The 10,990-nt window shown below is 40.9% G+C and overlaps 2 protein-coding genes across 11 annotated transcripts in view; both read right to left on the bottom strand.

The window, feature by feature from the left end:
* The window catches only part of LOC113213244 (casein kinase I), a 101,586-nt gene extending 92,503 nt beyond the window's left edge, over window positions 1–9,083 (bottom strand). Inside the window, exons 1-12 of one of the 10 annotated variants that reach the window (XM_052270827.1) lie at window positions 8,110–9,075; window positions 7,222–7,262; window positions 7,071–7,140; window positions 6,362–6,454; window positions 4,600–4,751; window positions 4,397–4,511; window positions 4,198–4,317; window positions 3,909–4,079; window positions 3,685–3,833; window positions 1,046–1,129; window positions 205–306; window positions 16–122 (exon numbers count right to left, since the gene is read on the bottom strand). In XM_052270827.1, the coding sequence (XP_052126787.1) occupies window positions 16–122; window positions 205–306; window positions 1,046–1,129; window positions 3,685–3,833; window positions 3,909–4,079; window positions 4,198–4,317; window positions 4,397–4,511; window positions 4,600–4,751; window positions 6,362–6,454; window positions 7,071–7,140; window positions 7,222–7,262; window positions 8,110–8,329 (1,424 nt within the window). In that variant the 5' untranslated portion in view covers window positions 8,330–9,075. Of the gene's footprint in view, window positions 1–15; window positions 123–204; window positions 307–1,045; window positions 1,130–1,999; window positions 2,075–3,678; window positions 3,834–3,908; window positions 4,080–4,197; window positions 4,318–4,396; window positions 4,512–4,599; window positions 4,752–6,361; window positions 6,458–7,070; window positions 7,141–7,221; window positions 7,263–8,109 lie in introns of all 10 variants that reach the window. The other 9 variants (XM_052270825.1, XM_026432249.2, XM_052270828.1 and 6 more) reach the window with 9 other exon arrangements.
* On the bottom strand, window positions 1,139–3,677 carry LOC127750143 (uncharacterized). The gene is made up of 2 exons (XM_052270833.1): window positions 3,024–3,677; window positions 1,139–2,925 (listed from the first exon to the last, which is right to left on the bottom strand). The coding sequence occupies exons 1-2, from the start codon at window positions 3,405–3,407 to the stop codon at window positions 2,575–2,577; spliced, it is 735 nt and encodes a 244-aa protein (XP_052126793.1). The 5' UTR covers window positions 3,408–3,677; the 3' UTR covers window positions 1,139–2,574.
* Window positions 9,084–10,990: the final 1,907 nt, after the last annotated feature.

Genomic DNA, 10,990 nt, shown 5'->3' with positions numbered 1-10,990 from the left:
AGCCAAACTACTTACTTTGTTTCATCCACAATTTCTACTTCAGCAGCTGCAGTGATAGGTGTATTTGAATGACCGGCAGTTGGATCATCATTAGCAAGTTCACCATTAGTGGAGCTCACAACCTATTTACAAAAGAAATATTGTTGTTTGAACCTTGTCTGAGGTACTAAGAAAACAAAAGAAATAAATATGCGAATTACATACCTGTACAGAACCATGTCTGTCAGCAGGAGTAAGGTTACCAAGAGTATTGTTAGGCTGTTTATTTGGTACATCTGGCCATGCAGGGACACCTTTAGCTGCTCCCTGCAAAAAAAAAAAACAACTTGATTAGATCAAGAAAGTTTTTAAGCTTTCAAATCTTTGCTAGAGGGAGTGCATACTGATTAACAGGTTGATTGAACAATTCTTCTGCTGTAATGCTAAAGAAATTACCCACTCTTTAAATATAATTGGAAAGAACTTTCACAGGTGTTTAGAGAGGTTTAAGAAACAACAAATAAAATTTTGTTTCACTTGGGGACTACATCCCAAATCTACAGGCATTACAGGAAAAGTATACAGTCTTCTAAACTGTAGTCATTCTTTAGAAACTTGACACATGACAAACAAACAAGTGCATGTAAACAAAAAAGTGGGGCTTGCTAACAAAATGGGATATAATAAACATATGTACAGGAACTTTCAATCAAAATATTTCTGGAAGGAAAAAAAGAAACAAAACAGGAAAATATATTCTTGGACTTTCTCTAGACAGCAGGAAACTCAAGAGAGGGGAAGAAGACCTACATCATGTTCGACATTTCTGACCTGAACGACAAGCAGAACGTCGTCCTCCGTGTCCTCAAAATCAATTTCATCCCCCTGTAGAGCAATGATAAGACATAGCCCACTTCGGTAAACAAAAAAGAAAAAGAGTTGTCTACAGGGGGTGATTGGGGGGAAAAGAGGACAGGAGTAAAACAGGAAAACAACCCTTTCCACCACAAAGCCAGTTCAGTACTGCTTCCATAATTGTATAAAATAATCTATAAAAGATTCTTACCTTGCTGGCTGCAGGAACCCTATCTCTATTTGGTGATGTGACAATTTCGTGGCCAGTCTGCAGTGATCCAACGGGCGTTGACTGCTGACACAAATAAACATTCTTTTATTAGAAATGGAATACAACAAAAAGATAGAGCAGTTGTCAAAATCAATGAATATAAGTAATTTACTCCAGTTCAGCAAATTGAGATATCAGTTTGTTCCAAGATAAGTATCAAATTTTAAAATAGCATTGGTGACTTTTTCTTCTTTTAACAGCAATAATGATGTAAATTTCATGACAAAGGCTGCTTTGAAGATACATGAAATTTAGACAATACCATGTATTGATCGCCACACACCACAAGACAGAAGCAACTGAACTTCAGTGGCTGGCAGATTGCTTCACGCCTATACCACCAACTTTACCAAAGGCAATACAAAGCTTGATCGACAAGAGAGAAATATGTGAGAGAGGATCGATATGTGGAATAAGAAGGTGCAATCAGAACATGGATACTGAACATCCCTTAATATATAAAACCAAAATGCAATATGTAATATATAACTAAAGACTGGTCAAGTTTCACCACAAGTTTGTTAACTTCCAGAAACCAAGCAATAAATCACATCAAGTTCAAGACAATTTTAATGCCTCATTAAGAACTTAACATTAAGAACAAAGCTTAGTAGAAATAAATTAACTTTAAATTAATAAAAAAAGTGAACAGTCAAGAACTACAAAAACTTAGCCGCAGTAAAGTAAACTATACTTAGTAGACAGAGTGGTATTAAAAAGGAATAATTACAAAAAAAAAAACAACACTAGGTGGTCACACTAATAACAAGCTAGACAAAATGTGAGCTACATACAATAAAACTGAAAGGTACAGTCAAACAACAAAGCTGAAAACAACTAAATGACATGCTGTGTGGAACTGGTTTGGGAACATCCAAAAGTACACATACAGACCTTGTCAGATTTGTTTTTGGCGACGTTTGAAGGTGGGGCGTCCCTGATAAGTCTCATTGCATGGAAATTAGGAGGCTAATAGCAGGAAATAAGCAGCATGCACATTAAAAACTATGAGTAGATTTCCACTTTGAAAAACTATTAACACTCTGGTCAAACACTTCATCAAACTGAAATAATGACCATAAAAACCACCTTTCAAAATAATCTACAATCAAAATAATAAAAGAAAAATGCAAGGCTAAAAAATTACTGCATTCAGCTTTTTACAATTCAGTTAATTAACTTCAAGGAGTTAAGAGTAATCAGACTGTAAATTGGACTACCAAATGGATATGCTTAACAGACAGCCAGTAATATGAAAATATGACAACTGGAATCACTGCCATATGAATAACTCTTCCACGTAGGATAGATTCAGATTGACAAACACAAATTTTAAAGTGGATATAAATTATGACAGTATTGTATGGACCAAATCAACCTTTTATAGATACAAAAATGGGAACTTCTTGCATGTAACAAGCAATAGAAAAGAAATTTAGACTAATCATTCCAAAGTTTAAGAGAAAATGTTAGAGACGGGACGGCTTCTGTGTTCCATGTGTTTTATCCTCTTTCAGTCGTGCTGATACAGTAGAAGACTGAGCTGTCTGATGCGGTTTATGTTGAGGAACAGATTGAGTTGGAGTATGAATTTGAGATCGTGTCGCGATTGCGCGGGAGCTTGTGCGCTGGTGAAGACGGCCCTGACCTGAGGTTTGAGCTCGGGAGACAGATGTAGTCTGCTTATGACCCTTGTGATTTGGATTGGTACCAGTAGGATTTGAGTGAGATGCAGGAATCTGTAAAGACGAGACCCCATCAGCATGGGGCAGTGGTCGTCGAGGAGTCAACATTTGACCATCACTTGCAGGAGGCACTGGCTGCAATGCAATGCTTTTTTATTTTTAATAACCTAATCTTACTAATACTATTAATGTTGTACTTTTTGAGTACAATTAGAATAAATGGATCAAAATACCTCTTCATTGACATTTTCTATTACATGGAGGGGAGAAGGTTCCAAGGGTGCCTGGATCCTCTCTGGAGAGATTGCAGCAACATCAGGAACCTTCTCTGGTTTAGGTCCTGTGCCAAGTTTCTGCTTATCTTGAGCAGACTCATGAACATTAACAGTGGTGTTTTCTTGTGGGACTTCTGGAGTGGTCTCTTTTACAGACTCTTTTAAGTAGTCAGTTTCTTTAATAGTGGCTATGTTTGGTTCTCGAATGCCATCGGACATTGGTTGAATGTTTCCTTCATGTTGAGTAGTGGGATGTTGTGCAAGTGCAGATGTATCTGGTGCAGCTTCAGCGGCTAAATCAGATGTGTCTTGTGTCTGCCCAACATGCAAATATGCTGTCATATTCTCTTACAAGCAGAACAGCAGAAGAAAGGCATGCAGAAAGAGAAGAAAGTATTTCTACAACACAGGCAAAATCATGCAAAGACTTTATGAAACATAAGTGAAGTAAGACAAGAGATGGAACAGTTTGTTCATTAATTTCTGTTCAAGAGATAGGTGTTGAGAAACAGAAATTGAGGAAAGTTAAAGATGAATGGACATTGCCACCAAATGAACAGCAATGACACAGCAACCCACAACCTGAAATACATGTCCAGCTGAAAAGATTTACACTTACCATAGTCTTTCCTGTCCAATCAAATTCTCCATCATCAACATATCCTCTTCTCTCAAAAAGCTCTTGGAAAAGTTTTCTAAGGTACTCGTAGTCAGGAGTTTCAAAGAAGTCCAGGCGACGGACATATCGAAGATATGTAGCCATTTCCTCTGTAAAAGTTGAAAGTATAATTATTATAAATTCTATCAAAATACAAGGATATTGCTAACACATTAGATTTTTACCAGGGTGCCCTTCACACAATGACTCGATAGGAGTTGCTCTTTTAGTATCCCCTATTTTTTGATACCGTTCTTTTAGAGTGTCTGCTTTCAGACCTTGCCATGGAAGGCTTCCACGCAGAAAATACATAAACATGTGTCCTAAGGCTTCCAAATCATCACGCCGACTTTGTTCTAAGGTAGAAAAAACAAAAAAATAGCATGCAGAAAAATGCATTTTTTGATTTCAACTAATGAAAATAATTCAATATGACTTGCTTTTGATAGAGGACAATAATACACAGAAAATTACCTTTCCCGAGGTGAGTATTTATGCTCATGTATCTTGCTGTTCCAGTCAGACTTTTGTGTTCCCGGTAGGGAATATGCTTGTTCGTGTCTAAGTCTATGTATTCCTTGGCCAATCCAAAATCTACAACAACAAAAGGTTAATGAAGCAAACCAGCAGAATAAGCATGAGAATCTGAAGGAAGCCATAGTTGCAAACTTACCTATAATATGGATTACTTTATCTTTTTTGTTAGTACATCGCCCTATGAGGAAGTTCTCTGGCTTCACATCTCTGTAGATTAAATGCCTAGTGTGCACATATTCTATCCTATGGAGCTGTAATACATTTGTAAAACAATATTAGATTAGATCAGAAAAAGAAAGAAGTGAGAAATCAGCTTTACTTTGACCTCCAAAAACATACCAGTTGGGTGGCTATCATGAGCACAGTCTTCAATGAAAAGCGCCTGCCACAAACCTCAAATAGGTCCTCTAGGCTAGGTCCCAAGAGCTCCATGACAAGGGCATTATATTTACCACAGGGACCGAAGTAGTATACTTCTGGGATGCCTTCTGCTGACCAAGAGAAATCCAGTGTTATGATTCACATAAACTTCAGTTGACCGCATGAAACCCAAACTAAAATTTGAGGCACATCTTGTTCCAGCATTAACTGGCACATAGTGCTTTGAGGTGCATTTCATGCAACTACAATAAAGCACTAAGGTCAATTATCCTATAATATTTTCATGAATGAAATATATTTTAACAGATTTTAAATCCCAACCCTAGTTACTAACGCATTGTTTCATAAAGGTCGAACAAAAAAACAAAATTAGCTTTTGATTCTATCATTAATGAATAGTGGGGGGGAAGGAGGAGGGGGAAGGCACAAAAACCTCAAAATAAAGAACCTACAAGCACTCTTATATTAAATCAATCTATCCCAGACTGGCCAATCCAACACATGACTTCAACTCCAATAATCAGGTGAAATAATCTGCCACCATAAAAATACATAATTGCAAAAACCTTAAGTTCAACAAATCCAGGCAGATTATATGTTCCATTTTAATTATGATTTTATCAATATTCCTTCCCCAAACGCAGAAAAACTATCTTGAATGTATACCTCATAATAAAATACCAATTTATCAAAATATTGTCAAAAAATATCATCAGAGATGCTAGAGATCAGAAAATATTTTTCAAACACAAGGACTGGACAAAGTTAGCTTATAGATTTTCATGCAATCATAAAAGTAATAAATCCTTTGAAACAAGATAGGCAATGAGATCACTACTAAGGGATGGGGATTATATAACACAACCCCAAAATGAGTGACTTGCAATTCTAAGAAATCATTTGTAAGCTGGACATGCAAGATACTTTTCCTTTCAATCAGCAAATTAAAACCTCCCTCAATTTCTCTTTTTAAATTTCAAACTGTAGATACAAATGAATAACTAAATTAAATTCCATTACTTAAGTGCATTAGTATAGTGCTCCAGAAATCTGACACTCACAACAAAACTCCATTTAAATGAGAAAAAAACAATTGTCAAACACACATCACTCAAGCAAATGGTGTGCTTTGCTAAATACAAATAAATGACAACAAATTTATGTTTCTGCACTTTCTGAAATTGAAAGTTGAGATCCTTCCATAAAACTTACAAGGACCAGGACATCTAGCATCTAGCAGCAAAGAATGTTTGAAGTTAAGTGTGTGCTATGAAACAATTGATAAAGTATGATGTTTAATGGTCATTGTTTCTTGTAAGCGTAAGTTAACAGTGACATGGTCCAAAACTAGTGGAAGGGATCTTAAAATAAGAACATGGGCAATAACGTTTGATTGGAATACATTAAGGAGTAGTGACCTATGGTGTTAAGATTAACAGAAATATACTTCCAGTGGGCACTGAAAGCCACTGAATTGGTCTGGATAATAAGCAGTAAACCCGACAATAACCATTACGTCAAAACCTCAGCAGCTAAAACAATTACCTCACAAAAAAATCTAGCCTTTTTCCTCGTAAAATTCACATATACATAGCAAAACAGGATAGATTCCATACTAAGAACTATACTGTATCTATAAACCTTCATGAAGACATATAATTGGTCACAAAACCAGCGGTGTGTATGTGTGTCAGAGCAGCGAAACAAGCGATCCACATACCCGGCACCCGAGTCTCGCCGTCTTGATGTAAGTCATCCAAGTCTCTTTTCTTAGCTTCTTGAACAGCCCCTTCCACTCGTGAAGACAATCCACCTGCTTGCAGTACATGCATGCACCCCCATCACTGTTCTGTTTCTTCCCTTTGTGTACCATTCACTTAATATGAAAGTTCCATGTGTTCAGATAGATCAAAACTATGACAGTTAGCTGTGCCACTACAGCAGTACAATTTAAACACACCCACCAGGATTGAAAATAAAACTTCCAAGGACAATTGCAACAAGTATCTTGCAAGCCAACAGTAAATAAATAGGATTGCTAAAGGGCTGATGATAGTCAACTGATCAATAGTTATTAAGTCAAAAACATAGTTCCAGTATTTGCACACTTGTCAATTAGTTCAAAATGAAAGTTTAGGTCCATGGAAATGGCACAAGTGCACAATCTACACCAATTGCTGTTTTTCAAAATTGAGCAGGTTGGACAAAAAGAAAAAGAAAACAAAAGCCATAACAATATGCGAAAACTGTGGCATTCATCTTTAAAAGGGTAGTGAGGATAAGGAAAGGATGGGGTGACATATGCATTGTACAGTCTGTGAAGCTAAATGCTAAGTTTGTATTGTTAATCTTGAACTTTCATGAGTTTTAGAATATGGACATCAAAAGAATACATTACAATTACAAGATTTGATCCTCAAGCAACTTACCATGAGATCCTAGCAGCTTGTAAAACCTATACTCCAAATGAAGTTGTGGGGCCTTTGACTTCATTGGTTCCTGGAAGGAAGGTAATAAATATTAATTTAGTCAATACAATGAGTATAAAAGTCAAACAAGTCACAAGTGAGGCAAACCTACCATTTTTATGGCTACATGTTCGTTGTTGTAAAGGTTTTTGCCTGTTAAAAAAAAAAAAGGAATGATACATTTAAGTACAAAACAATATTTTCAGGGTAGAAAAACCAGCTAAGAGGATTTTATAAATAACAACCGAGTGAAAAATTTGAAGAGAAAAAGTGGCATAGAAGTGAGTTTGGTCATTTTAAGTGGCAAATGCCGGCAAATGCCACATAAAATGACGGAATCCACTTCAATGCCACTTGGCCACATTAAATTTTTCCGAGAGATGAAATTTAGTTTAAATTTTATTCTCTTGAATGCAGGTAATGGGGACTGAGATGGGAATCAAAAATGGGCCTGTCAGTACCATACATACATATATAATACATATATACACACATACATACAACTGTAATGTAGTTTAAATGAGAGATGGGAATTGGATTAAAGGGGGAACAAGGAGCCCATCAAGAATAGTGGTTATTACTCTAAAAAACAACAATTAAGTCTGTTTTGTCATAAAAGCTACATAAGACATTCAGGAAACAAAATCAAGGAAGGTATGCATCACGAATAAAGTAAATAACTGGTTTTTAATTAGCATTATACTCAACAAATGGAGTCAATGGGTACTCTTCACAGACACACAAACATACATGCAATCACGAAACATTCATCAAAACACAGGGAGAGAGTGTACAACGAAGGTTGCAGGAACGGAGGTTCGGATGTAACCCCAGTTACAGGCAATAGAAGCTTGACAGCCACAATTATTATACAGGCTCGGTGCAGGAGCACCTGTCAAGGGGTTGGGTCTAACCTATGCAAGGTGACGGGGGAGGGGGTCCAGTACACGCACTGAGGTCCCTGGGAACCTCAGGAACGTAGCGACGAAGAAAAACTTACCCAGTCTTAGCTCCCCGAAGTTCCCGCATCCTATTTTCTTTCCAACTCGGAAGTTGGGGCCCACCATAAGAATCCCCGAGCTGGAGGACATGCTGTGCCGACTAGTATGCATGGCACTCCGGCCGCCGCCTCCTCCGCCTGCGCTTGACCTGGATACTCGTTTGTTTGCTTCCTCGCGGTTGCTATCCTTCTCTCTGTCTCTTCCTTCACGTTTCTGCATACTGTATCACACACAGGGCGTCAACGACAGCCTAATGGACCACTCGTGCACAAAAAGACTGTTCGGGTAAAGCCTGTGGGCCAAGGCCTAGGCCTGCGAGTCCGGGTATCGGGCTCGGGGCCCTAGCCATTCAACCATGCCCCTCCGGCTGCACTTTTCCACAGGTCCACTTCACACCGACTATCAAGAACTCTTCACAGCCAACGCGTTGCGGGTACACGACGAACACACCAACATTGCTTTAACGAAGGAGAGACGGACTTGGCTATTCTCCACTACCACCACCAGCGGCCGCCATCTTCCCAACCCTATTAACTTAGCGCACGGCTACAACCAACCACTTGCCGCTATGGCCGATACTGCCCAATACGCTAAAAAATAATGCGCTTGATAACCGAAGCGACTAGGTAATTTTTCTTGACAGTTGCGAGGTAAACACTACACTTGGTCAACAAGAGTTCCTTAAAATGATATGTGGCGGGGCTACTTTGTTTGGTAACAATTCGTTGCTCGATGTAGTGAGAGCCACAGTACCGCCAACAACACAAGGGTAAAAGATGAGTCATACAGTTTTATTTCCCGGCGGCCGCCGCAGATCGTTGCAAACCACTCGCGACGTTCATGGCGCGGCCTAGGACACCAAGTCTGTTGACTTTCAGTCACTACAGAAACGAAAAACTGCCATGGGAATGGTCTATGTCGGAGGGTTAGGGATGATCGAGGGGTCACTGGCCGTGAGGCAGCTGTTGCGGCAGTAGCAGTGGGGGCTGGGTAGGCCGAGTGGAACCACCACCGCAACAACACGGACCGGACAGCCCCGCCCGCCCCGGGCCGCAACGCGCAAAGGGAGAAAGGGCGACAGCGGCGACGGGCGGTGTAAAGAGAAAAGTTCGGACGAAGCCATTGCAATGAAAGTCAAAGCTAAACCGCACAAGCCGCCGTTAGCACATTATGCCGCTAGGGTGCCGGTAGGGGTGCCACTGTTGGCTCTGGTCAAAACAGGGTGGGAAGGGGCTGAGGACGGAGGGAAGTACAGCACAGTCAGAAAAAGCGATGGCGGGCGAGATGGTACGGCTTTTAGGATGGGGCGCTCTAGGAGCGTATGAATATTTTAGAAATTTGGGGGCCAATTACCATTTTTTTAATAGGGAGGTTGAGCAGTGTGAAAGAAATGCAGATCTTTACCTTGAATGGGTATCCACGATAACCGTTGCTGGCGTCCATTGAACGTCCACCGAATTCACGATTTTTTTGCCACTACTTTGCTGTCTTTTAATTCATTTCAGTGATTTTGTTAGTCCATTTCTTAATAGGCCTACGTAACCTATACTTTGTTGTTCTGGGGGATCGGGGGGGGGGTCAGCTGAGCCCGAAAACTCGACGTTTCCTACGCCACTGACGCTTTTCACTTTTCCTCACAACGAAGATGCTCAGATCTGCTTAACCAACCACCTGATGAGGGCAAGGGTGGTTTGAATGGGGCAAGCCCCCCCCCCTCCCCTCCCCACGTCCCAAATGAGACGCCTGAAAGTAGGCAACATATGCGCCCACACCTAGATTTTTTTTGGCAGTGATTTTGCCAATATAGGCACTGCCACGCCACTACGTACTGCTGTCCGTGCGTTCATTGCATAAGAGCTCGTGGTCTGTAAAATTATTTTTGCCTTTACCTCTTAGGCCGAAGGGAGGGAGGGGGCACGGGTGACGCGTCGTATCAGCTGTTGTGAGCATCTCCAGATACAATATCGGCAAATGCGCGCACGTCTAGCTTTCGTCTTTTACGCCTGCGCCGAGAGCGATAAGGCCATGTCGAGAGGGGGAGGGGAGTGCCAACAAAAGTGCGACGCCGCTTTAAGTCGTGCCTGATATACTGGCGATAGATTGGGGAACGACCGCGGGCCCGGCCACGGCGGCCACTGGCCAGAGCGGCGGGGTACTGATGAGATCACCCACTATACGACGAAACCCGCTACTTCTGCAGTGACTGTACCGCATGCAGGCATGTGGGTGGGTTTGCCTATCGTCGCTGACCACGGCGCCTTAGCACGACTCCCGACCGGATAGGTAACCCGCACTGCCCGCACGCACGCCTGCGTGCGGCACAGTTCAACTACAAAAGTTGTAATACGCACGACGTAGCCACCCTGGCGTCCCAAATGGATATGGATACTCATAGTGCAAATAACTATGTATTTCCTTTTTAGACAGTAAGATGGCTGTCTACCCGAATGTAAAAGTTTCCCGTTGCCGATCGCTGTTCCGGTTTTGATAAAGATTGCCATTATGACGTTCCAGTTCCAGTTCTGATAAGCCGATTGACGCTGATAAAGATCTGTCTTGCTATATTTTCTGTCGAGGAGGTACACGCGGTCTAGGGTTCGTCGTCAGTGCGATTCGCGTAACGCGATATAAGTCATCAGCCCAAAACAATGTACCAGGAAGCTACCGATGATTTTTTTCTCATTATTGTTTCTGCGTAGTCCTTAATCATGCCTGAATAAATAAGAGATTCGTAAGGTTCAACAGTTCATCTAGGAAGCTCGCAAGGGCAAACGACCCTGCAAAGAAAAGGAGGGTAATGATGTGGGCACTAGGGGTATAAGGGGAAGGGGGATGACGGTGGACTCCCCGACGACGTGTCCCGCCTCGCCCAGCCCCCCC

This window comes from Frankliniella occidentalis, unplaced genomic scaffold (genome assembly GCF_000697945.3).
Source record: "Frankliniella occidentalis isolate FOCC.00 unplaced genomic scaffold, Focc_3.1 Scaffold140, whole genome shotgun sequence".
NCBI lineage: Eukaryota > Metazoa > Arthropoda > Insecta > Thysanoptera > Thripidae > Frankliniella > Frankliniella occidentalis.
Note: the sequence above shows the minus strand (reverse complement) of the source record. Positions and strands in the feature narration are given on the sequence as shown.